Source organism: Delphinapterus leucas, chromosome 10, assembly GCF_059928025.1.
Source record: "Delphinapterus leucas isolate spDelLeu-1000000601 "Yukka" chromosome 10, BTC_Dleu_Yukka2, whole genome shotgun sequence".
NCBI classification, from domain to species: Eukaryota; Metazoa; Chordata; class Mammalia; order Artiodactyla; family Monodontidae; genus Delphinapterus; species Delphinapterus leucas.
Window position 1 is genome coordinate 21,862,896 of NC_143138.1, and position 27,143 is coordinate 21,890,038.

At 42.8% G+C, this 27,143-nt stretch overlaps 1 protein-coding gene across 1 annotated transcript; it reads left to right on the forward strand.

The window, feature by feature from the left end:
* The first annotated feature begins 538 nt into the window (after window positions 1-538).
* Window positions 539-19,679, forward strand: PGBD1 (piggyBac transposable element derived 1). Its single transcript, XM_030760214.2, has 7 exons — window positions 539-872; window positions 2,709-3,118; window positions 4,706-4,862; window positions 8,499-8,587; window positions 10,518-10,647; window positions 11,278-11,374; window positions 14,494-19,679. The coding sequence occupies exons 2-7, from the start codon at window positions 2,723-2,725 to the stop codon at window positions 16,049-16,051; spliced, it is 2,427 nt and encodes an 808-aa protein (XP_030616074.1). The 5' UTR covers window positions 539-872; window positions 2,709-2,722; the 3' UTR covers window positions 16,052-19,679.
* The last annotated feature ends 7,464 nt before the right edge of the window (window positions 19,680-27,143 follow it).

Here is a 27,143-nt window from a genome sequence, read left to right on the forward strand (position 1 = left end):
TAACTGAAAAAGATAAGGTGCAAAATTATATTGTGATGCCAGAGGTGGTTTAAAATACATATTAAACAGATGTTTAATGAGTGCTACTATGTGGCTGTTAACGTCCTGGGAAGATATACACAAAATATTAACAATGGTTAACTGGGGAGTGGGATACTTTTCATTTTATAGTTTCTATGCACCTTGTGTTTTAATTGTACATATATGATCTGTATATTTAAGTTTTTTTAATTTGTGCTGCTTGCTGTATTGTAATCTTTATTAATCTGTTCCCCCAGCAGCCTGTGAGGACTCTAAAGACAGAAACTCAGTTTTGTCTTCATCATCGAGTTGGTTTTTAATTGAAATGATTGCAAAAATGAGGGGCAGGCTGGGAACATCCCCATGGCCTGGTGGGGACTCAGCAACTGAGCAGGGCGGGCGGGGGCTGCGGGGGTCCGCCAGGCGCACCAGTGAGACGTGCGGCCGCATTCCTAGAGAGGCATGGAGCCGGCCGGGCTGAGGTTCGGCTGCTCGCGCGGCAGGAGGGGAAATCTGACCCCGGGTCCCGACGGCCGGAAGCGGCAGACGCCCGGGCCCTGCGGGGACAGGCGACTGGCTCATCCCGACTGTGGAGATCCGGGCCTCCGCCCTCCGGTGGGGCTTTTCACTGGGTCGGCCATGTCTTCGTTGTGCATGTTCCTTGAACTTTTGGTCCGTTAACCAGCAATTAGACACTCACTCACCGAGTGCCCGCTATATGCCAAGCGCTAGGAGCTGGGGGGCAACCGCAGTAAGATGCGTTCTGGGCCCGTCGCAGGTCCCGGCTACCGACATCCCAGTACATCTACGTGCCTCCGGCAAGACGTCCGCCAATATTTGTTGAATACCAGGTAAGCCTGGGCTCGCTGAGGTCATGCAAAGATAAACCCCTGTCCTCAAGGGGCAGGGGTGGTGGTGGTGGTGCGGGGTGTGATCCGTAATGCGGGTTGGAGAGGGAAATGGGTTGGTGAGGCAGGTTTGGGCTCACTTTTCCATGGGAACACCCTCCACCTGAGTGGCTCAGAGGACAGAAGACTGTCTGTACATTAGGTTTGGGGGTGGCATTTGCACGGAGCCTTGGGAATATACCGTTAGAAGACTGGTCGTGGCCATAAAGTACAAGGTTGGTGGAACAAATCTGAGTATCAGCTGGCAGTGTTACGAGGCATTTGGGAAGACGATGGCTTTCTTGGAGGTAGGGTCTATGTCTTTTATTATGGGGTTAGCGTTATGCTTGGAAAATGACGTGCTTGATAAATGTTTATCGAGTGACAAACACACAAGTCAAACTCAGTTAAGATCAGATCCTGGGGAGTTTGAACTTAGTTCAGCCCGCTTTTTGGTGGGACAGGTGTGTCGAATATGCTTCGAATTGTGCTTTAGGAAATATCGATCCAGTGATGATGGAGTGTGTGGTGCGGCAGGAATACCACACAGAAAATTATTGTAATAGTGAATGTAAATCGTAAAGCAGGAGTAAAAAGGAAGGAGTGGCTGCAAGAGGCGTGTGGAGGAAGAATTGACTGGGCTCAGGGTGATTATATATAATATATGTAAGCTGGTTTTGAGCCTGAATGCATGGAAGGTGGTGGTGATGCCAGTAGAAACTGAAAAATACAGAGTGAGTGCAGCTTTGAGGGGACTCTGATTTCAGTTTGGGATGTGTTGAAATTACAGTGCAGGAGAGGCCCAAGATGTGAGTTTGGAATACGAAAGGCAAGTCAGAGCCAGACAGAGATTTAAGTGTTCTTAGAATAGAGACATATTGAATTTTGATTGAGATCACAAAAGGAACAGGTGAGAAGAGAAACAGAAGTTGAAGTATTTCTACTGTTTGTTATCTATTGTAACATAAAAAAATAAAGCCCCAAACTTAGTGGCTTAAAACAACCTCAGCTTATTCTTATGATTCTATGGGTTGACTGGGCAGTATTACTGGAGTTACTCATGTGGCTGCTGGTCAATCAGCTGGGGACTAGGCCCAGCTGGGGCTCCGTGGTTCTCTTCCATGTGACCTCTGCATGGCTAGCTTGGGCTTTCTCACAGCATGGAAGCCTCATGGCTGTGTGTCTGGCACTACAAGAGCACTTCCTCTTACATTGTCATTTCTGCCATATTCTATTGGTTAAAACAAGTCACAGGTCAGCGCAGACTCAAGGGAAGGAAAAATAGACTCCACCTCATGATGAGAAAAGTGACAAAATCTCATCATAACAGGTTTTAGGGGATGGAGGCTTTGGAAACAGTCTACCTCACCTACATTTAAGGTGGAGTATTCTGTGAGAAATATGCAGAGATAGATGAACTTTAAGAGTATATTAATCTGTCCATAAAGGCAGCCATCTGGCTCCTCCATGGATCAAATTATCCCTTCCCTCCCAAGTATAAGCTGCTCAAGCATTCGTATTGTTAACCCTTCTTCCCTGGTGTCCCTTACCTTACATCCCTTGCCTCTGGGCTCAACTCCCTTAGGATTCAAGGTAGACTTCTGATTAATTTCACTGATAATACTGACAAGCAGGCTCAGTTTTTGAGCATCACTTAGAGTGGGGACAAAATATAATATGTTACATAGAGTTTTGAAGCTCTTATAATTTTTATGTTACTGATCAATTCTTATGCTTCAGATGTACATTTGGAAAAACATTTCTGGAGCATAGACCTCAGCTAAGTGAACCTTTTTCTAGCCTTTAAGGTCAACATGGATGAAGCTTCGCCAGGCCCCGCTCCTGAGAATGGAGACAGCCTTGTGAAAGTGAAGGAGGAAGATCCCACATGGGAGCAGATGTGCAGCTCACAGGACAGCAGCTCCCACACTCTGGAGCTTTGCCGCCTGCGCTTCCGGCGGTTCTGCTACCAGGAGGTAACCGGGCCCCGGGAGGCTCTGGCCCAGCTCCAAGAACTTTGCCATCAATGGCTGCGGCCGGAGACCCACACCAAGGAGCAGATCCTGGAGCTGCTGGTGCTGGAGCAGTTCCTGACCATCCTGCCCCAGGACCTCCAGGCCTGGGTGCAGGTGTATCCTCTGGAGAGCGGGGAAGATGCAGTGACAATGCTGGAGAATCTAGAGAAAGACACAGGAGACTCAGGACAGCAGGTGGGAAGAGAATGTGCGTGGTGGCCTGGGAGATGTAATGGCGAACATTTGTCTGTTAAGTTTTAACTTTTTACTTTGAAGTAATTTACAACTTATAGAAGTTTTGGGAGAGGAGTACAGAGAACTATTGTGTACTCTTCACCCAGATTCACCAGTTGTTAACATTTGTTACAGGATGTGCCCCTCTCGTGTGCGAGCACGTGCTCCCTCTCTCTCTCTGTATATGTACATGTATGTGTACACACACACACACACACAGGCTCACACATTTTTTTTCTTGAACCATTTGAGATTGGAGTTAGTTGGAGATACCATACCCCTTTATCTCTAAACACTTCGGTGTGTATTTCTGAAGAAGAAAGATATTCTCTTGTATAACCAGAATACATACTATCAAGTTTTGGGAAATTAAAATTTTTATGATACTATCACCTCAACAGTAGTCCTTGTTTAGATACATCCATGATAGCCCAGTAGGATTCTTTATGACAGTTTTGCCCCAATCCAGGATACAGTCCAGCATCACACATTACATTTAGTTGCCGTCTCTTCAGTCTTCTTAGATCTGGAAAGGTTGTTCAGTCTTCCTTTGTCATAACAATGATTTTTTTTTTTTTTTTGCGGTACGCGGGCCTCTCACTGCTGTGGCCTCTCCGGTTGCGGAGCACAGGCTCTGGACGCGCAGGCTCAGCGGCCATGGCTCACGGGCCCAGCCGCTTCGCGGCATGTGGGATCTTCCTGGACCGGGGCACGAACCCGTGTCCCCTGCATCGGCAGGCGGACTCTCAACCACTGCGCCACCAGGGAAACCCAACAATGACATTTTTGAAGAGTACAGACCAGTTATTTTTTGAAATGCCCCTCAATTTGGGTTTGCCTTGTATTTTCTCATGATAAGACCCAGGTTGTGCATTTTGGCTAGAATACCACAGAAGTGACATTGTGGTCTCCTCAGTGCATCACATCAGGAGGCACGTGGTGATGGATTGTCCCATTACTGATGAGGTTAAGGCGGTGTCTGTCAGATTTCTCTACTATAAAGTTACCATTTTCCCCTTTGTAATTAATAAGAAATTTGTGGGAGACATTTTGAGACAGTGTACATATCCTATTTCTCATTGAACTTCCACCCACTAGTTAAGCAACCATCTGGGTTTTTGTTTTGTTTTTCTAGGCAGGGATCTTTGCCTGTCTTGTGTCTCTTCTTTGGCACTATATCCCCAGCACATAGAACAGAGCCTGGCTTTTAGTAAGCATTCAGCCCATATTCGCCAAATGAGTGAAGCAAGTCTCTGTCTTGCTACTTTGTCTTACTTGCTGCTGCTTAAGGATTAAATGGAGCTTCTCTGGTGTTCCCTTGAGGATATCCCTAACTGCTGTTGGGTCCAGTTCCCACCAGGATGCCTTTTCTTTTCTTTTCTTTTTTAATATCTTTATTGGAGTATAATTGCTTTACAGTGTTGTGTTAGTTTCTGCTGTATAACAAAGTGAATCAGCTATATGTATACATATACCCCCATATCTCCTCACTCTTGCGTCTCCCTCCCACCCCAGGATGCATTTTCAAAGTGAACCTTTTGTCCCCAGGCTTCTGTCTACACTCAGGGACAGGATATGCACCTACCGGTGACAGAATATCAAGGAACCTCTTTGGAGTGTCAGAGGCCCCAGCTACTGCCTGGGGTAACCACCTTGAAGTGTGAACCCCCAGAGCCCCACCAAGAGGTCGCCCAAGAAGTGAGTGGTGAGTGCCGGAGGGTGAGTTTAGTAAGGACACTGGGAGCAGGCCGCTGGCAGGTGCATGGCCTTCTAAGTAAAGCTTGTTTATCTGTGGGTTTTTGTTGTTGTTTTTGTTAGCCCTATACCTAAGCAAACTTTTAAAAACATTTGGAATTGTAAAATGTTAGAAGTCTAAGATATTCTTATCCAACACCCTTAATAGTTAGGAAAACCAAAACTCAGAGTTTAAGTGACTTGACCAGGGTCAACAGAGGCAGAGTTAAGTCACGTGACCTTCTGACCAAGATTCTCTCTTTACTATATATCTCTATTCCACATTTCTAATTCTACACTTGTGAATATTTTAAATATTTACTTGGTAGCTTTCCATAAATTTGTCTTTTCCCCATGGTAACATTTTCTTCAGTAGCCTCCCTGCCTCTAATTTTTCAGTAATTTACGTACGGCTTTAGGTTTAAACAGGTTCTCCCCTTCCTGCACTTGGAGCGTACCCTCCTGTGTGCACGGCTCTCTCACTTTCCGTATCCATCCCAGCTACTGGTTATATTTCAGCTGTGTGCAGTAAGATAGGCCGTGCAAAGAAGGCAAAGTCTGCGGCCTGCAGTTTGCAGATGGTTTGAGAACACACAGAAGTATACAGATCGTTCAAAAAGGAGACCTCAGAACTCCGTAGTGCAATGTTTTTTAACCTTTGTGGTGAGGGATGCTATCATTTTCCCCCAGAATTTATTGAAAAGGATTAACTCTCTTCCCTAGAAAAGGCATACAAAATGACACACACAACTTAATGATTTACCACATTGGTTTACAGTCACCACATTGGTGATCTGTGAATACTGATATTTTGATATTAAGTGCAGAATAAATGGTTCATATAATAAATTATTTTAAAACATTCAAGGGAGATAAAAGAAAATGTATGAGGCTCAGATTACTTGTGATATTTACCCATTGGAGCATAAATAGAACTTGATATTTCCCTACTTACTTGATTGATAGTTCTGTCTTATTTCTTTGGTTATTAAAAACCACCATGACATGAAGCCCAAATGTTTTACGTGAAGAAGTTTAGACGTGGTAGGGAGCCTTACGGCCCTGGGGTTGGGAAAGCTTTCCTGGAGTCATGAGCTTGCATTGAGCCTTGATACATGAGGAGTTGCAGTGGAGCAGGCATAGGGTGAGTGTTCCCATCTGCCTGTGAGATGATGAACGCGCATCTGCTGAAATCAGTTTCATCTCATTTTGACTGTGGAGGGGGAGGGGTAATGAAGAATGGAGGTACTTGTCAGAATGGTGATGATAATTGACAGAAAGATAACAGCGGTCATAGGATATAAGATTCTTTCGTGTGAGCACGAGCTGGCTCTCAGAACTGGACTCCAGCAGTATCTACTGGGCGGAGGGGGGGCTTCTTCGGTTCTCTAGGTCCCCGTGCGATGCGCCACTGCTGTGGTGTGTGTAATCAGGTTTCTCTGTTGTCGTTTCGGAAGCACACCCTGTCATTCTCAAGGGCTTTTTATACCCTCTAAGGCCCTCCCAAATATTCTGGAGACTGGCTAAGGGCCTCTCTGCTTACTAGTCATAACCCAAGCACATTTCTCCAGGATACCTGCGACCAAATGAACTGAAGATCAGTTTCCCAGGCTACCTGCATTCCCTCCTCTCCTGCTAGTATTTTCAATGGGGTACTAAGTCAACCAGCATGACAGGATGGTGGGGTCTGTTTAGGGGAAAGAGTGGGTGGGGGGAATGGGAAGGTCAGTTGGGGCCATTTTATGGGGTGTTTAAATTCAAACCAGGAGGTTTGGACTTTATCATTAAAAAGTTGGGTGCCACTGAAGCCCTTTTTTAAAATCAAAAATATGATTTATAGTGACTGTGTTATTTGTGTGTATATAGTATTTCATTCTCACCTGTCATGGAACACTAGATTTAAAATGAAAACTATTGAGTACTTTATTTTTGCCAGTCTCTTAATGCTCAAATGTGATTGATTCTTAGGGTCAGACACATTGTTAAATTTTCGATATGTTGATGGAGAAGTAGAAAAGACCTTGAGATCATTTTATTCATTGCAACTTAAGCCCATTTTCTCTTGTTATGTCTTTGGCAGAGATATAGAGCAACAGATCAGTGTGGTATCTGTAGTGAACTTTAATATGTTTGAAAACATTCCTCCGCCTTCTTCCCAGGCTTAACCCTAATGCTTTTCCACCTCAGGAGGATTATAAGAGGCAAACACAGAGTCTGATCTGACCTTTGCTCTCTCAAATTTCCCATTGCTGTTGCTTTCTTTCCTCACTGCATTATACCTTTGCCCCCTTCCATTCTCTCTTGCCATCCTACCCCTCCTCAGCTTAGCCCTTTCTCTGACAGCAGACCTGCTTTACACTGCGCTTTTTAAGCTGTTGGTTGTTTGGCATATATGCATTGTGGGGAGGTAAGGTAGTAACAGTGAATCAGGGGCAAGGCTATTTTATTGTTCTAGCAAGCCTTATTTGCTCTAGATATGAAACAACAGCAACAGAAAGATTACACAGTGATCCACTGTGTCTGGAGCAAGGAAAAGTGGTACTATGTTCTGTGTTATATTTTGGGTTAGAATTATCCCCTGTGCTCTTCATTTAGTAATTTTGGGCTCCTTATATTGTTGCCATCTTGAAAAATAATGATACATTACCTTGTGTGGGGTCTTACAACTTACAGAGGGCTTTTACAGAGAGTTTTTATGTTACCTCAATCTTCATTAACCTTGTAAAGTAGACTGTGTTCTCCCCATTGTACAGATAAGGAATTGGAAAGAATCTTTTTAAGTAACAGTGCAGTGCCTGGCACCTTGCAATCATTATGACTGTCTGAATTATTGTTACAGTTTCCAGTGTGGCAGATTCTCAAAAGTTCTCCTAGCTCAGGGTTAGCATCTCTTCTATGTATGTATGTATGACTGTTTTTGTGTGTGTGTGACTTTTTTTACTGATGTACAGTTGATTTACAATGTTGTGTTAGTTTCAGGTGTACATGTATGACTTTATTTTTTTAGAGCAGTTTTATGTTAAGCAAAATTGGAAGAAAGGTACAGAGATTTCTCATCTACCCCCTGCCTCCCCCCATACGTTGCCTCCCCCATTATCAACTCTATTTTTTGTATCTTTATTTTCTCTTTTCATCTTCCTCTTATCTGCTTTCCTGTTTCCCCTTTGCCTTCTCTCTCTGTTCTCCACTTCTTTTCTTTCTTCTTTGTTCTCTGGTTAGTGTTTCCTTTATCACCAAGTTCTGCCTTCCCTCTCCTTATTTTCATCAATGATTTCTAATTTTTCTTTATGAATGTGAAAGTGCATCACTGTAGAGCACCTCATGAGTTCATAAACACCACTTATTTTGTGGGTAGGGACCCTAAAGTTTTAGAATTTTAGAATTCTGAAAGAATGAAAGCAGATATGATGTTCTAGCATAAGAAAGTTTTAGAATTTTAGAATTCTGAAAGAATGAAAGCAGATATGATGTTCTAGCATAAGATCTGTATCTTAGTTCCTGGATGTTTAACAAACCTAAGAAGAGTTGGGGTCTGGGTCGCCCACAAAGGGCTCTCTCCTAAAAGCCATTGTGTCTTATTCAGGACTCTTGTCTCCTCCTTCCACAGGGCCTGCTCCCCAGGGACCAGCCCCTCTCCAGGAAGAGAATCCCAGAGACCAGGCAGCAGTACCGGGGTTTAACTCAGCCAGGTCCCAGGTGAGCATGGTGCCCGGGCTATGCGAACCTCAGTCGCAGCCCTGCTTCCCTCGACCACCTGTCCCTGCCCTTTTCTTGGATCACACTGCTCACCCTGGAGCCTTCCAGCTGGCACCGTCCCTCTGCCTTCACCTTGTCACAGAATATCACAGGCCACTTATGCCTCATCCGGGGAGCTCACATAGATCACATAGATTATGCAGTGGCCTCATTCCATACCGTATGCAGGAGGCACATCCAGATCTCAAGGTATGAGAATAAGGGGCAGAGTTAGGCCCTTGGTTTCAGAAAGTGCCTCTACTCATCTGATGCTCAGTGACTGATGTTTTATCTTTTGAGGGGGTCTCTGGTTTCTCTCCCCAGTCTGAGAAGCAGTACTCTTCCTCATGTTACCTTATAGTCCCAGTGTTCTGCACATACCCAATAAATATTTGGTGATGATAATGGAAATTCTGTGTATCCAAGGCAAAACTTCACATCTTCACAAAATAGACTCTTGGTTTTTTTTCCCCCTTATTCTCTTGTCCAATCATTTTCCTAGTCATTTAGTTAAAAAATATTTAAGTCTCCTATTTAAGTCCTTTGCTGCTGAGTCAGTTTCCTCAAGAACAGGGTCTTCATGGAGTCCTTTCCTCACTCTGTGACTTTTTTTTTTTGCGGTATGTGGGCCTCTCACTGTTGTGGCCTCTCCCGCTGTGCAGCACAGGCTCAGCGGCCATGGCTCACGGGCCCAGCCGCTCCGCAGCATGTGGGATCTTCCCAGACCGGGGCACGAACCCGTGTCCCCCGCATCGGCAGGCGGACTCCCAACCACTGCGCCACCAGGGAAGCCCCACTCTGTGACTTTTAATTTGTTCTTAATCCCATCAGACCCAGTGCCTCCTGTTCTTAACAAATACTTCACCTTCCTGAAAAGAAATGTATAGCAAGTAAAACTTACCTATATGTATATTTAAATCAATATAATTATCTAAAATGCTATATAATGGAGAAACAAAAAGCAGTTTATTAAAAAAAAAGTATTTCAAAAATGTAGGGCTTCCCTGGTGGCGCAGTGGTTGAGAGTCCGCCTGCGATGCAGGGGAAGTGGGTTCATGCCCCGGTCTGGGAAGGTCCCACATGCCACGGAGCGGCTGGGCCTGTGAGCCATGGCCGCTGAGCCTGCACGTCCGGAGCCTGTGCTCCGCAACAGGAGAAGCCACAACAGTGAGAGGCCCACGTACCGCAAAAAAAAAAAAAAAAAAAAAAAAAGCAAATGTTTGGACATGATCACACCAAGAAATAACAAAGTAGTTAAACGTTTGCACTGATGTGTAATCATTAGGTTTGAATTAAGGAGGAATAAGAAGACCAAAAGGCTAGGAAAATGAAAGGGCAGAGATGTGGGTGGACAGTAGAATGAAACTAACATTGAGTCGAATAATGAAAGACCAGCCAGAGAAAGAGAAAAATAACATTAATTGAAGTAGACCTAAGATGAAGTTATGGCTTGTATTGTGTCCCGAAAAGATATATTGAAGTCCTAACCCCAGGTACCTATGACTGTGATCTGATTTGGAAATAGATTCTTTGTAGATGTAATCAAGTTAAGATGAGGTCCTACTGGAGGAGGGTGGGCCCAGCATCCGACGGTCAGTGTCCTTATAAGAAGGCCATGTGAAGACAGGGAGACACACAGGGAGAAGGCCATGTGACGGCAGAGGCAGAGACTGGAGTGATGCATCTACCAGCCAAGGAACACTCAGGACTGCTGACAACCCCCAGAAGCTGAGAGAGGCAGGACAGTCGTCCCTTAGACCTTCGGAGAGAGCAGGGCCCTGCTGGTTGGCTTGGTTCGACTGGTCTGCAGTGTGGTATTCAACACCCTTCACACCTAGACCCCTTATCCTTACCACAGTGAAGACTGAGAGGCCATTTTTTGCCTTTTTAGACATCAGTGAAGACTGAGGAAGCAGCAGCCCAGGCCCTTGTCCCAGAGCAGTGGCCACATCTGAGTCTGGCCCAGAGGAACCTCTATGGAAACTCGGCTCAGGAGAAGGTTACAAACATCAGTCTGATGCGTAAGGACAGGCCTCTGGCTGGTCCCCAGCTGTGCTCACCTTTCCCATCATTAACCCTGACTCGGCCCTTGTGAACCCACATTTCCTACATGCCCTCACCCTTCCTTCCCCTTCTTCTGGCCTCTGCTTCCACACTTCTCTCAGCCCCTGCCAATCTGAATCCCGCCCAGTACCCTTATCTTCTTCTGTTGCTACTCACTACTGATTCTTGCTGTTATCTTCTCTGATCATGATTCCCTCAACATCTCCTCCTCTGCTCCCTTTTTTCTTCCCTTTTCAAGGGTCCCATATAATTTGTCATTTTCAGACATCCCTTAATATCTGACAGTTTCACAAACACCTCTGCCTGATCCCTTCTTTACCTCAGAGGAAGTTTTCTTCACTCTCTGTGAGCACTACTGTCTATATGTAATATGCTTTGCCCTGTTAAGATACTCTCCCCTGCAAATTGACCTTTCTTATTATCTTCCCATACTCTGCCACATGTTTAGGACTGTTGTGACTGCACTCCTGGTACACCTGTTGATTTTTTGTTTGTTTTAATTTGGAACATCCTATTCCTTACCCTAGAGATTGTTTTTCTAGATTCAGGCAACAAATGACATTTAAATTATTAACATATTATTTTAGCTGAAGAAGTTGTAACTAAAGATGGATTGTTTAACACAAAGCAAGAAACTTCTGAAGAAATGGAACGAGGTGCTGAGGTCTCAGGAATACCCAACAGGTGAGTGTCATGGTCCTAAGTAGAACAAATCCTGCAGATGTGAGAAGAAATTGAAATGAAACTGGAGAAACCAGTTGGTAAAAGCCTGCTTCCCTGGAATAATACAGAAAGAGTAACGCTCACTTCTGTGATCATAGGAGGTCCCACGCCAAGGAGGTGACCTGTCAGTATATCATAATTATACAAAACTTCCATTTGGTACACGGTTGCCTCCAAGAATCCTCTCTGACTCAGTTTACCTTGCCTGATCACTCTTCCCCTGGCTCCCTTATGTCGTGGGGCTACAGATACTGAAGCCAAAAAGAAAAGAATATAGAGAAGCAGAGGATTTAGACAAGAGAGTGAGGTCTGCAGGTAAGGTTTGTTGCCATGATGGTTAAGAAAGAAATATCATCAGACCTGGAAGAGGACTTGGGAAGACAGGTTGGGTATCTTCGACCTCCATTAGGAGAATCCTGAGCAAGGATTAAAAGGAGAGTAGCTGATGACAAAGGACAAATTAAAGATAGTAGTGGGTGCTTAATGAGTGTTGGTTGTGGAATGAATGCCTAGCACAGGTGCTCCTAAAGCAGAAAGAGAGGGACCGGATCATAAGCAAAGGTTGGGTTCTGGTGAGGCCATTAACTCCTTGGAGACGTGAGGAAAGAAGAAAAAGGAAACAGCGTGCGATAATTACACTGAAGAGTAGGGCAGGGGATGAGGATTCTCCTTATTGACATTTGTTCATCTTAGGGAAACAGGGAGCTAAATCTCAGTTAAAAGAGAAATGTCTTGAAGCCTAAGAAGAGAAGTAAGATCTTTCATAAAGCTGGTGAAGTCCGAGCCAAGCTGCACTAAAGTAAGAGAAAGAACACTGTGACTTAGCTCAGAGTTATAACTGGAGAATAGGAACCTGCTGTTGTGTCTGTCAGGTACGTTTACATCAGGTAACTGAAACCATCACTCACAGTGCCTCCGAGAATCAAGATACCTTACTGTTTCACGTGACAAGAAGTCTGAAGGGGTAGGATGTTCTAGGTTTGGTGCTCCATCATGATGTCAGAGACTGAGTGTGCCCCCCTCCGCACCCCCAGCAACCTCCCCACTCATTCAGCAAGCATTTTATCACTCATATTCAGTCATGTATAAGACAGAGACCCTACCTTCAATAAGTCACATGAGGGTACAGCAGATGAGAAAACACAGAACACAATGCAGTATGATGACGTGCCCTGTAGCTATGATAGAGCTTGCAGGAGAGGACCCAACAGAGATGTGGATACTGGAGAAGACCTCCCAGAAGAGGTAACACTTGAAACAAGCCCTGATGAGTAAGCAGGAATGTACCAGCTAAAGAGGAGGTGGATCAGAGAGAGGCAGAGAAAGAAAATGCAAGTGCCTAGAGAGGACAGGAGAAGACTAGGAGAGAAGAGTTACAGGAGCCACAGAAGATCATTTTATTATTTTATTTATTTATTTACTTATTTAGCCGCGCTGGGTCTTAGCTGCGGCATGCAGGATCTTCATTGCTGCATGCAGGATCTTTTAGTTACGGCATGCGTCTAGTTCCCTGACCAGGGATCGAACCCGGGCCCCCCTGCATTGGGACCGCAGAGTCTTAACCGCTGGACCACTAGAGACGTCCCAGAGGATCATTTTAAAGAGCAAGTTTCTGCTTGAAAAATTCTGGGTCCTCTTTGGAGTAGGAAAGGAAGTCATGTTTGGAGATAGATAGACTGGTAGATTTGAGAAGACTGATGAAACACCTGTTGTGGGGAACAGGGAAGAAAGGGACGAGGGGACATGAGAAGGATTTCTGGGCAGTGTTGAGTAACTAGGTGAGTTTTGGAGACCATCATATTTAGCAGTGTCAGTCTACCTCGTTGTTTGATTTCTCTGGCACTACTCACTCCTGGGTGAGGAACAGAGATGACTAAGGATGGGGTTGATCTGGTGCTGAGTTTTGCTGGCCCACCACTACAGAAGGACACTGGGGCAGGGTGATTGATGATCCTGGCACGAGAAGGACTAAGGTGGTGATGGATCACGAGGTCTAGACAGAATAGGAAGGGAGGTAAAAGCAGGAGGAAACGGAGGAGTCAGAGTGAGATGGAAGAACAGGTGTTGTGGGACAAGAGTGCAAGGAGGCTAGAGTGAAAAGGAATTGGCTACAGAGTGAGCTCTTGGAGTTCAGTTTTCACCAGTGGAAAGTTCAGTGTAGTGACAGGATTCAAGCAGGGCCCCTGAAGTTGAAGATGTCAGGGAACTCTAAGATGGATCTACTGAATGGATCATACATGCAGACATTAAAGACACCCAGGATGATAAATGCTCTAAGCAAACAAGTATATATAGTGTAAATTATATTACAACATACTCTTTTCACTGCTTTTTCCTCCCTTATGTCTTCTTAAATTGGTCTAATTTAATGTACCAACAGGACATTTGTAAATGACATGCATATTTCTAGAATTAAACAAGTTTGTGTAAAATAATACTTTCCATCTTAGTAACTTCAGCCTATTTCCTTGAAAACTGCATAAAAATCAGTCCAAGGGCAATAAGTTTGAGTTTCTCTTTTGTTTCTCCCCAGAAACAGTGCGTCCACCAGATGAATGCAGAACTAGGGGAGGCTAAGTTGTTCCATGTTCAGAAATTCTGTGAGAGGTGAGGGGGCTCAGTAAATAACAACCCATTTCCTTGTCCAAATTCAGAACCAACTGATAGAGACACAGGAATAAAACATGATTCTGGAAACCTCTGCTTTATGACTGACAGAAGCTAGACTGATAAAGCCACTCAGAGGCAGAGCTAAGTGGCCGCATAGTGACAGCAGACCCTCCCCGCGCATAGGCCTTCCTGATGCATCTTGGGGGGAAAAGGAAGATGGAATGTCTGCAACTGGCTTCTGAAGAGGACAGCCCAGTTCTTTCTCCCAGATTCAACAATTAGTTAAGTCATGAGGAGTGAGTGGGAAGAGGCCAGAAATGTTCAGTCTGGCCAAAGCCCTCCCCATGGAAACATGAGGAGTGAGAAGGAAGTATTCCCCACAAAAGAATCCTTAGGCGTCAGTGGATTTATCCTGTATCAGTGAATGAGACTGAGAATTTTTATAGCATAGATTCTTTTTTCTTTCCCAGAGACTGGGTACCCCAGGCCCCTTGTAGTACCCCTGTTCCTGCTGAAAGAACAGTTGCGCATTTGAACACTCTGAAGGACCGTCACCCTGCTGACTTGTGGGCTCGGATGCACATCTCATCCCTGGAATATGCTGCAGGAGACATTACCCGAAAAGGGAGAAAAAAAGACAAAGCTCGAGTGAGTGAACTGCTCCAAGGCCTCGCATTTTCTGGTGATTCAGATGTGGAAGAGGATGACGAGCCTGAGACTCAGCCTGCTCCAAAAAGACCAAAGGTGTCAAGCGTCCCAGAGAAGAACTGGACTAAAAGGGACATTAAACCCAACTTTCCAAGCTGGTCAGCACTGGATTCTGGACTTTTGAATCTCAAGAGTGAAAAGTTGAACCCAGTGGAGCTCTTTGAGTTATTTTTTGATGATGAAACATTCAACTTGATTGTCAGTGAAACCAATAATTATGCTTCTCAGAAAAATGTCAACCTGGAAGTCACAGTTCAGGAAATGAGGTGTGTGCTTGGTGTCCTGCTTTTGAGTGGCCTTGTGAGGCGTCCCAGAAGGGGAATGTATTGGGAAATGTCTGATGCGGATCAGAACCTGGTTAGAGATTCAATCAGAAGGGACAGATTTGAATTGATTTTCTCATACCTGCATTTTGCAGATAATAGCCACCTAGATCAAAATGATAAGTTTACAAAATTGAGGCCTCTCATAAAGCAAATGAATAAAAATTTTCTCCTGTATGCTCCCCTTGAAGAATACTATTGTTTTGATAAGACAATGTGTGAGTGCTTTGATAGTGACCAATTCCTGAATGGGAAACCTATTAGAATTGGCTATAAAGTCTGGTGTGGTACAACCACACAGGGTTATCTGGTTTGGTTTGAGCCCTATCAAGAAGAGTCAACTATGATGGCAGGTAAGGATCTTGATCTTGGTTTAGGTGGAAATCTAGTGATGAATTTTGCTGATGTTCTTTTAGAGAGAGGTCAATATCCCTATCACCTGTGTTTTGATAGCTTCTTTACAAGTGTCAAATTGATGTCAGCCTTGAAGAAGAAAGGGGTGAGGGCAACAGGAACAATTCGTGAGAACAGGACTGAAAAATGTCCCCTGATGAGTGCAGAACATATGAAAAAAATGCAGAAGGGGTATTTCGATTTCCGAGTAGAAGAAAATGATGAGGTAATTCTGTGTCATTGGCATGGTGATGGTATTATCAGTCTGTGCTCCAACGCTGTTGGCATAGAGCCAGTCAATGAGATATGTTGTTTTGCCGATGACAAGGAGATCCCTCAGATAAGTCAGCCTTCCATAGTGAAACTGTATGATGAGTGCAGGGAAGGCGTAGCTAAAATGGAACAGATCATTTCCAAATATAGGGTGAGAATAAGAGGCAAGAAATGGTACTCAGTTTTGGTGAGCTACATGATTGATGTAGCCATGAGCAATGCATGGCACCTGCACAGAGCCTGTAACCCAGGTGCCTCTCTAGAACTCGGGGATTTTCGGAGACATGTTGCCCATTTCTACTTGGCACATAATGCAAATATGTCAGATTAAGGCAGGTAAAACAGATACAATGCAGACATTAGTAAGACACAGAAAAATCAAAACTACATCAGATTGTACCCAAAGCAAACCTGATGTATGTATACAATGAAATTATTAATTAAATGACTAATATTTCTTTTAAAAAATCTATGTAGAGTTTCAAAAACTGTTATAACAATGTTAATGATCTGTAAAAATGTTGAAATCTATTGGTATCTTTTTCTAGGTCTAATTTTGATATCAAACGTGGGAACTCCTTTATTAGTTGAATTGAATTGATGAATTTGTGCATTTAAAGAATGAAATCCTGCCTCCTTTTCTTTTTTTCCTGGTAGTTTTCTCTGGGGAATGCCTTTTTTTTTTTTTTCTTTTTTTGGCTGCGTTGGGTCTTCGTTGCTGCGCAGGGACTTGCTCTAGTTGCAGCGAGTGTGAGCTACTCTTCATTATGGTGCGTGGGCTTCTCATTGCGGTGGCTTCTCTTGTTGCGGAGTACGGGCTCTAGGCACACGGGCTTCAGTAGTTGTGGCACATGGTCTCAGTAGTTGTGGCTTGCAGGCTCTGGAGCACAGGCTCAATAGTTGTGGCACATGGGCTTAGTTGCTCCACAGCATGTGGGATCTTCCCGGGCCAGGGCTCGAACCTGTGTCACCTGCATTGGCAGGTGGATTCTTAACCACTGCACCACGAGGGAAGCCCCGGGAATGCCATTTTAAAATGCAGGCAGAATTTAATGCAATCCCTATCAAATTACCCATTAACACTTTTCACAGAACTAGAATAAATAAACCTAAAATTTATATGGAATCATAAAAGACCCAGAATTACCAAAGCAATGCTGAGGAAAAAAAACAAAGCTGGAGGCATAACCCTCCCAGACTTCAGACAATACTACAAAGTTACAGTAATCAAAACAGTGTCATACTGGCGCAAAAGCAGACACATGCATCAATGGAACAGAGAGTCCAGAAATAAACCTACACCTACGGTCAGTTAATCTTCGACAAAGGAGGCAAGAATATACAATGGAGAAAAGACACTCTCCAGCAAGTGGTGATGGAAGAGTTGGACAACTGCATGTAAATCAATGACGTTAGAACACACCCTCACACCATACACAAAAATAAAATGGCTTAAAGACTTAAATATAAGGCATGACACCATAAAACTTCTAGAAGAGGACCTAGGCAGAACATTCTCTGACGTAAATCGTATCCATGTTTTCTTAGGTCAGTTTCCCAAGGCAATAGAAATAAAAGCAAAAATAAACAAATGGGACCTACTCAAACTTACAAGCTTTTGCACAGCAAAGGGAACAATAAGGCAAAAAGACAACTTATGGACAGGGAGAAAATATTTGCAAATGATGTGACTGACAAGGGCTTAATTTCCAAAATAGACAAACAGCTCATACAAATCAATAACAACAAAAAACCCAATCAAAAAATGAGAAGACCTAAATAGACATTTCTCCAAAGACGACATACAGATGGCCAAAAGGCACATGAAAAGATGCTCAACATTGCTAATTATTAGAGAAATGCAAATCAAAACTACAATGAAAAGATGCTCAATATTGCTAATTATTAGAGAAATGCAAATCAAAACTACAATGAGGTATCACCTCACACCAGTCAGAATGGCCATCATTAAAAAGTCTACAAATAACAAATGTTGGAGAGGATGTGGGGAAAAGGGAGCCCTCCTGCACTGTTGGTGGGAATGTAAATTGGTGCAGCCACTGTGGAGAACAGTATGGAGATTCCTTAGAAAAACTAAAAATATAGCTACCATATGATCTAGCAATCCCACTCCTGGGGATATATCTGGAGAAAAAACTAATTCAAAAATATACATGCACCCCAGTATTCATAGCAGCACTATTTATAATAGCCAAGACACAGAAGCAACCTAAATGTCTATTGACAGATGAATGGTGAAGAAGATGTGGTACATATATACAATGAAATACTACTCAGCCATAAAAAAGAATGAAATAATGCCATTTACAGCAACATGGATGGACCTAGAGATTTTCATACTAAGTGAAGTAAGTCACACAGAAAAAGACACATATGATATCACTTATAAGTGGAATCTAAAATAGGCTACAAATGAACTTATTTACAGAACAGGAACAAACACATAGACATAGAAAACTTATGGGGAGAACCAAAGGGGAGAGGGTGGGGGAGGGGTAAATTAGGAGTTTGGGATTAGCAGATACACACTACTGTATATAAAGTAGGTAAACAACAAGGTCCTACTGTATAGCACAGGGAAGTATATTCAATATCTTGTAATAAACTCTATGGAAAATAAAAATAACCATAGAATGGCACTGAATCCATAGTTGAAAATCAGAACAGAGCCCATGATGTCAGGATGATCTAAACAAAATGTAGGTTTCAGAGGCTGAAGACCTGAGCATTGGTGTAACCGCATCCGATTGTGTGTAGGCAGGAATGCTGAAGAAGGAGAGTTCTGTAAAGGGAAAACCGGGGGTAAAGCAGTCTCTTTGAATATTGAAATGAAAGGTGTGTCCTATTGTGACTGTGGACGTTGGCAGTAGAAGCCAAAAGAGTCGAGAAAACTGAGGCAATATGGAGCAAATCAGGGTAACAATAGAATCATTATGAGAAGAAAGGGAAGGATAGCAGTAAAGTTGACGTAAAGCCCATGTTGAAAACTACTAAGGAGATTAAATGAGTCCAGGATTCAAGTCATAAGGATAGATAACCAAAGGAGAAATACTTCAAAAAAGTGGATGATGTGAACTCTTTCATGTTGAAGTCTCGTATTGATGAATTAGTCTAGTGGGTAAAGAGAAGATGGACCCCACCTCATTTCTGTGGGTCTTACCTTGCATTCCTTTCACACCCGAACATTTACTGTCCCAATTCTGGCTGAATGGCAGGCAGTCAGGCTTGAATTCTTTCAACAAGCGTGAAATTGTGCACATGCTGAGGTGCAAGTGTAAGCCATGCATAACAGTAACAGATTCACTTACTTCACACTCAGATGCTCAAATATATTCATTATTTCCTTTAATCTGTTATTCCTTGTGAAGTACCAATATATCACTAAGGTGGGTTAGTTTCTGCTTTCAAGCAATGGAATGTCTGGTATCTATGAATACCCACTTACAAGAGTATTAATAGAATGCAGGTTTAAATTCAATGATAAATGAATAGTACAGATACTGATTGCTAATGTGGGCAGGAATTATTTACAGAATAAACTCTGATTTCGCTTTCTTTTCTATCTTGATCTTTAGAGCCCTCTGGCTGTCCCCTACTTGGCAGTTATCAAAGGCTGCACTTAATATCTCCCCCTTCTAAATGTGTTCTTCTCTTCTCTAGGGTTCCATAATTAAATAAATGACTTCAATACCTGCCCCCCAGGTAACGCAGATGTCATCTGTGATCCCTTCCTTCTACCAGCCACCTCTAATCTCTCTTGAATCTGTTGTACGTCTCCACCCCCTGCCATTACTATCATTTAGATCACAGTTCTGTGATGTTGCCTGGCTGCCCACCACAGCCTCCCTCCACTCCCCCCGACCATTCCCTTCTCCAAATCACATCCACAGTGAGAGTTCTAAAGAGCAAGTCAGCACTGGCCATGCAGTATCTTATAAGGCAGCATAAATAATATTTCTAAAGCAGCATAAATGTGGGTCTTGGCACCAGAAAGTCTTTGAATTCCAACTGTATGACCTTGGGCAGATTACCTCTCTGAGCCTGGCCTACACTCTCACCATGACCCTCAATGCCACCCCACAGTTGAGAAGAAACAGTGAGCCCAAGGGATATGGTGAGTGACTCTAGTCCTAAGACTAGAGCAGAACTGGCCCAGGTGCTCTATACACACCAGTACCTGCTCAGGAAGTGATGGAGTAATAAGCTAGAAGGAACCTGGTTCCCTAAAGGCTGGAATAGAGCCCTGGAAATTGCCTCCCTCCAAAATTTACATGTGAGGACATAAACATATCTTGGTGAAGTCACTGCTACTGGGAGGAGGGAGGGGTTGGGTCTTTGTTACTTCCAGATCTCGCAGAGATGGCTCAGAGCCAAGGTCCAAGGAAATCCTGGTAGCAGAAGTGCTATCTGCAGATTTCCTGGTGTAAAGGACTCTTTCCTAGCAGGCTAGATTCCTGATTCTATGTGAAGCTGTTTTTCTCCACCTTGGTTCCTGTAGCCCTTTTTTGTTCTGGAGGGAACTGGCATGGCCACAACTGGGACTTTTCTTGCTTCTCCAGATAGTCCAGATAATTCAGTAGCAGGTTCACTCTGCCTGGAGCCTGGGATTCAGCAGGACTCCAATTTAGCATCTTGGCTTCAGAGGTAGTCCTATTTTTTTAATGACACGTGTGTGTGTGTGTATACACACATAACTGCACACACATATTAATATGGATTAATCCATATTAATTAAGGGGTTAATATACAGACTATAAAGAATTTCTGCCAATCAATAAGGAAAAGTTAAAAAGCCCAAAAGGAAGCTGGACAAAGGATATGAATAAGGAATTCACAAAGGAAGAAATGCAAATGGCCAATAAGCATATAAAAAGATCATAATTCTATTAGTATTTGGAGATTAAAAATAAAAACAACACACCATTACACACCTAAGAGATTGGCAACTATTTAAAAGTTTGATTAATATTGGCAAGGATATGGGATATGGGATGTAAACTGGCAAAGCCAATCTGGAGTTACTTTAGTATCTATTAAAATTTTAAATGCATAAATGATGTCTTTTTTTTGTGTGTGTGTGGTATGCGGGCCTCTCCTGTTGCGGAGCACAGGCTCCGGACGCGCAGGCTCAGTGGCCACGGCTCACAGGCCCAGCCGCTCCGCGGCAAGTGGGATCTTCCCGGACCAGGGCATGAACCCGTGTCCCCTGCATCGGCAGGCGGACTCTCAACCACTGCGCCACCAGGGAAGCCCAATGTGATATTTTAATTTTATCATCCCACTGTCCTTGGTAACTAGAATTCTTGACATGGGAGAAAAGTGTGGTAGGCAGGCTGTAAGATGTCCTCCAATGATCGCAGTTCCCAGTATTCAAAGCCTTATATAATCCCTCACCCCCTTTAAATAGCTTGCTTCTAACCAATAGAATACAGTAATGTTGAGGGGATGTAACCTCTGTGAATAGGCTAAAAATTTTTTTTTAAAAACTGTGATTTTTGCTTGATAGCTGATGCTCTCCTCTGGGGATTTAGATGAAGCAAGCAATCATGTTTTAAACAAAACGATATGACAGCTTATGGACTGGGAGAAAAATATTGCAAATGATGTGACCGATAAGGGCTTAATTTCCAAAATATACAAACAGCTCATACAACTGAATAACACAACCACAACAAAAATCCAAACAACCCAATCAAAAAATGGGCCAAAGATCTGAATAGACATATCTCCAAAGAATACAGATAGTCAAAAGGCACATGAAAAAATGCTCATCATTGCTAATTACCAGAGAAATGCAAATCAAAACTACAATGAGGTACCACCTCACACCAGTCAGAATGGCCATCATTAAAAAGTCTACAAATAACAAATGCTGGAGAGGGTGTGGAGAAAAGGGAACCCTCCTACACTGTTAGTGGGAATGTAAATTGGAGCAGCCACTATGGAAAACAGTAGGGAGGTTCCTCAAAAAACTAGAGTTGCCATATGATCCAGCAATCCCACTCCTGGGCATATATCCAAACAAAACTATAATTCAAAAAGATACATGTACCCCTATGTTCATAGTAGCACTACTTACAAGAGCCAAAACATGGAAATAGCTTAAATGTCCATCAACAGAAGAATGGAAAAAGAAGATGTGGTGTATATATATACAACGGAATATTACTGAGCCATAAAAATGAAATAATGCCATTTGCAGCAACGTGGACCTAGAAATTATCATACTAAGTGTAGTAAGTCAGAAAGAGAAAGACAAATACCATATATCACTTATATATGGAATCTAAAATACAACACAAATGAACGTATCTACAAAACAGAAACAGACACACAGATATACAGAACAGACTTGTGGTTGCGGGAGGAGGGATGGAGGGAAGGATTGGGAGTTTGGGATTAGCAGGTGCAGACTATTATGTATAGAACAGATAAACAACAATGTCCTCAAAACTCTGCAACTCAGTTGTGGGGAAAACCTAATCTTGACTGGGAGACAAGACGGCAGAGTAGAAGGACGTGAGCTCACCTCTTACATAAACACCAAAATTACAACTAACTACTGAACAACCATCAATAAAAAAATGCTGGAACCTACAAAAAAGATACCCTACGTCCAAAGATAAAGAAGAAGCCACAACAAGACAGTAGGAGGGGTACAATCATGACAAAATCAAGTCCCATGCATGCCGGGTAGGCGACCCACAAACTGGAAACTAATTATACCACAGAAGTTCTCCCACAGGAGTGAAACCTCTGAGCCTCACATCAGGCTCCCCAGCCTGGGGGTCTGGCAATGGGAGGAGGAGGCCCCAGAGAATCTGGCTTTGAAAGCCAGTGGGGTTTGATCACAGGAATTCCACAGGACTGGGGGAAACAAAGTCCACTCTTAGAGGGCACACACAGGGTCTTGTGTGCACCAGGATCCAGGGGAAAAAGCGGTGACCTCATAAAAGACTGGGCCAGACTTAACCTGCTAGTATTGGAGGGTCTCCTGAAGAGGCAGGGGGTAGCTGTGGCTCACTGCAGGGACAGGGACACTGGTGGCAGCAGTTCTAGGGAGTACTCATTGGTATGAGCCCACCTGGAGGGCACCATCTTCTCACCAAGATGTGGCCCCACCCAACAGCCTGTAGGCTCCAGTGATGGGATGCCTCAGGCCAGACAACCAACAGGGTAAGAACACAACCCCACCCATCAGTAGACGGGCTGCTTAAAGTCTTCCTGAGCACACAGATTCCTGATAAACACACTCCCTGGCAGGGCCCTGCCCACCAGAGGTACAAGACCCAGCTCCACATACCAGTGGGCAGGAACCAGTCCCTCCCACCAGGAAGCCTGCACAAGCCTCTTAGACAGCCTCATCCACCAGGGAGCAGAGAGCAGAAGCAAGAAGAACTACAATCCTGCAGAATGGAAATCACAATCACAGAAAGTTAGACAAAATGAGATGGCAGAGGAATATGTCCCAGATGAAGGACCAAGATAAAAACCCAAGAAGAAAAACTAAGTGAATTGGAGATAGGCAATCTACCTGAAAAAGAATTCAGAATAATGAGAGTAAAGATGATCCAAGATCTCAAAACAGAATGGAGGCACAGATCAAGAAGATACAAGAAATGTTTAACAAAGACCTATAAGAGCTAAAGAATGAACAAACAGAGGTGAACAATACAATAACTGAAATGAAAAATACACTAGAAGGAATCAATAGCAGGATAACTGAGGCAGAAGAACAGATAAGTGAGCTGGAAGACAATGGTGGAAATCACTTCCATGGAACAGAATAAAGAAAAAAGAATGAAAAGAAATAAGAACAGTATGAGAGAACTCTGGGACAACATTAAGTGTGCCAACATTCACATTACAGGGGTCCCAGAGGGAGAAGAGAGAGAGAAAGGATCTGAGAAAATATTTGAAGAGATAATAGCTGAAAACTTCCTCAACATGGAAAAGGAAACAGTCACCCAAGTCCAGGAAGTGCAGAGAGTCCCAGGCAGGATAAACCCAAGGAGGAACATGCTGAGACACATAGTAATCAAATTGACAAAAATTAAAGACTAAGAAAAAATATTAAAAGCAATGAGGGAAAAGCAACAAATAACACACAAGGGAACTCCCATAAGGTTATCAGCTGATTTCTCAGCAGTATCTCTGCAGGCCAGAAGGGAATGGCACAATATATTTAAAGTGATGAAAGGGAAGAAGAACCTACAACCAAGAATACTGTACCCAGCAAGGCTCTAATTCAGATTTGACAGAGAAATCAAAAGATTTACAGACAAGCAAAAGCTAAGAGAATTCAGCACCACCAGACCAGGTTTGCAGCAAATGCTAAAGGAACTTCTCTAGGCAGAAAAGAAAAGGCCACCACTAGAAACAAGAAAATTATGAACAGAAAAGCTCACTGGTAAAGGCAAACATACAGTAAAGGTGGAAATCATCTGCACACAAATATGACATCCAAACCAGCATCTGTGAGAAGAGGACAGCACAAATGCAGGATATTAGAAATGCATTTGAAATTAAAAGACCAGCAACTTAAAACAATCTTGTTTATATATAGTCTGCTATACCAAAACCTCATTGTAACCATGAACAAAAATCTACTATAGATACACACACAAAAACGAAAAAGGAATCCAAACACAACACTAAAGTTAGTCATCAAATCACAAGAGAAGAGAACAAAAGAGGAAGGGGAAAAAAAAACACCCATAAAAGCAAATCCAAAATGGCCATACGAACATACATATTGATAATTACCTTAAATGCAAGCCGATTAAATGCTCCAACCAAAAGAAACAGACTCACTGAATGGATAAAAAAACAAGACCCATATATATGTTCTCTATAAGAGACCCACTTCAGATCTAGCGACACATACAGACTGAAAGTGGGCAGATGGGAAAAGGAATTCCATACAAATGGAAATCAAAAGAAAGCTGGAGTAACAATACTCATATCAGACAAAACAGACTTTTTTTTTTTTTGGCCACACCATGCAGCATGCGGGATCTTAGATGCCCAACCAGGGATTAAAACCATGACCCCTGCAATGGAAGTATGGAGTTTTAACCATTGGACCTCCAGGGAAGTCCCCAAAATAGACTTTAAAATAAAGACTGTTACAAGAGACAAAGAAGGACACTACATAATGATCAAGGGAGCAATCCAAGAAGAAGATGTAACAATTGTAAATATATATGCACCCAACATAGGAGCACCTCAATATATAAGGCAAATACCAATAGCCATAAAAGGAGAAATAGACAGAAACACAATAACAGTGGGGAGTTTAACACCCCACTTTCATCATGGACAGATCATCCAGACAGAAAATCAATAAGGAAACACAGGCCTTAAATAACACATTAGATCAGATGGACTTAATTGATATTTATAGAGCATTCCATCCAAAAGCAGCAGAATACACGTTCTTCTCAAGTGCACCTAAACATTCTCCAGGATTGATCACATGCTGGGCCACAAAGAGAGCCTCAGTAAATTTAAGAAAATTGAAATCATATCAAGCAACTTTTCTGACCACAATGTAATGAGACTAGAAATCAACTATAGGAAAATAACTAAAAAACACAAACATGTGGGGGCTAAACAATATGTTACTAACCAACCAATGGATCACTGAAGAAATCAAAGAGGAAATAAAAAAATACCTAGAGACAAATGAAAATGAAAGCATGATGATCCAAAACCTACTGGATGCAGCAAAAGCAGTTCTAAAAGGGAAATATATAGCAATACAATCTTACCTCAAGAAACAAGACAAATCTCAAATAAATAACCTAACCTTACACCTAAAGGAACTAGAGAAAGAACAACAAACAAAACCCAAAGTTAGTAGAAGGAAAGAAACCATAAAGCTTAGAGCAGAAATAAATGAAATAGAGATGAAGAAAACAACACAAAAGATAAATGAAACTAAAAGCTGGTTCTTTGAAAAGATAAACAAAATTGATAAACCTTTATCCAAACTCAACAAGAAAAAGAGAGAGAGGGCTCAAATCAATAAAATTAGAAATGAAAAAGGAGAAGTTACAACAACGGACACCAGAGGAATACAAAGGATCACGAGAGACTACTACAAGCAACTGTATGCTGATAAAATGGAAAACGTAGAAGAAATGAACAATTTTTTAGAAAGGTACAATCTCCCAAGACTGAACCAGGAAAAAACAGAAAATATGAAGAGAAGAAATAGAAAATATGAACAGACCAATCACAAGTACTGAAGTTGAAAATATGATTTAAAAACTCCTAACAGGGGTTTCCCTGGTGGTGCAGTGGTTGGGGTTCCACCTGCCAATGCAGGGGACACAGGTTTGAGCCCTGGTCCAGGAAGATCCCACAGGCCATGGAGCAACTAAGCCCATGCACCACAACTACTGAGCCTGCACTCTAGAGCCCACGAGCCACAACTGCTGAGCCCACATGCTACAACTACTGAAGCCTGCGCACCTAGACCCCATGCTCCACAACAAGAGAAGCCACCGCAACTAGAAGCCTGTGCACTGCGAGGAAGAGCAGCCCTGCTCACTGCAACTAGAGAAAGCCCACACACAACAACGAAGACCCAATGCAGCCAAAAATAAATTTAAAAAAAAAACTCCTAACAAACAAAAGTCCAGGACCAGACGTCTTCACAGGTGAATCCTATCAAACATTTAGAGAAGAGTTAACACCTATCCTCCTGAAACTATTCCCAAAAATTGCAGAGGAAGGAACACTCCCAAACTCATTCTGTGAGGCCACCATCACCCTGATATCAAAACCAGAAAAGGATACCAAAGGAAGGAAGGAAGGAAGGAAGGGAGGGAGGGAGGGAGGGAGGGAGGGAGGGAGGGAGGGAGGAAAGAAGGAAGGAAGGAAGGAAGGAAGGAAAAAAAGAAAATTACAGGCTAATATCACTGATGAACATAGATGCAAAAATGCTCAACAAAATACTAGCAAACTGAATCCAACAATACTTCAAATGGATCATACGCCATGATCAACTGGGATATATCCTAGGGATGCAAGGATTTTTCAGTATCTGCAAATCAATCAGTGTGATACACCACATCAACAAATTGAAGAATAAAAACTATATGATCATTCAATAGATGCAGAAAAAGCTTTTGACAAAATTCAACACCCAATTATGATTAAAAACTCTCCAGAAAGTGGGCATACAGTGAACATACCTCAACATAATTAAGGCCATAAATGATAAACCTACAGCTAACATCATACTAAACAGTGAAAAGGTGAAAGCATTTCCTTTAAGATCAGGAAAAAGACAAGGATGTCCACTCTCAATGCTATTATGCAACATAGTTTTGGCAGTCCTAGCCATGGCAGAGAAGAAAAAGAAATAAAGGGAATTCCAATTTGGAAAAGAA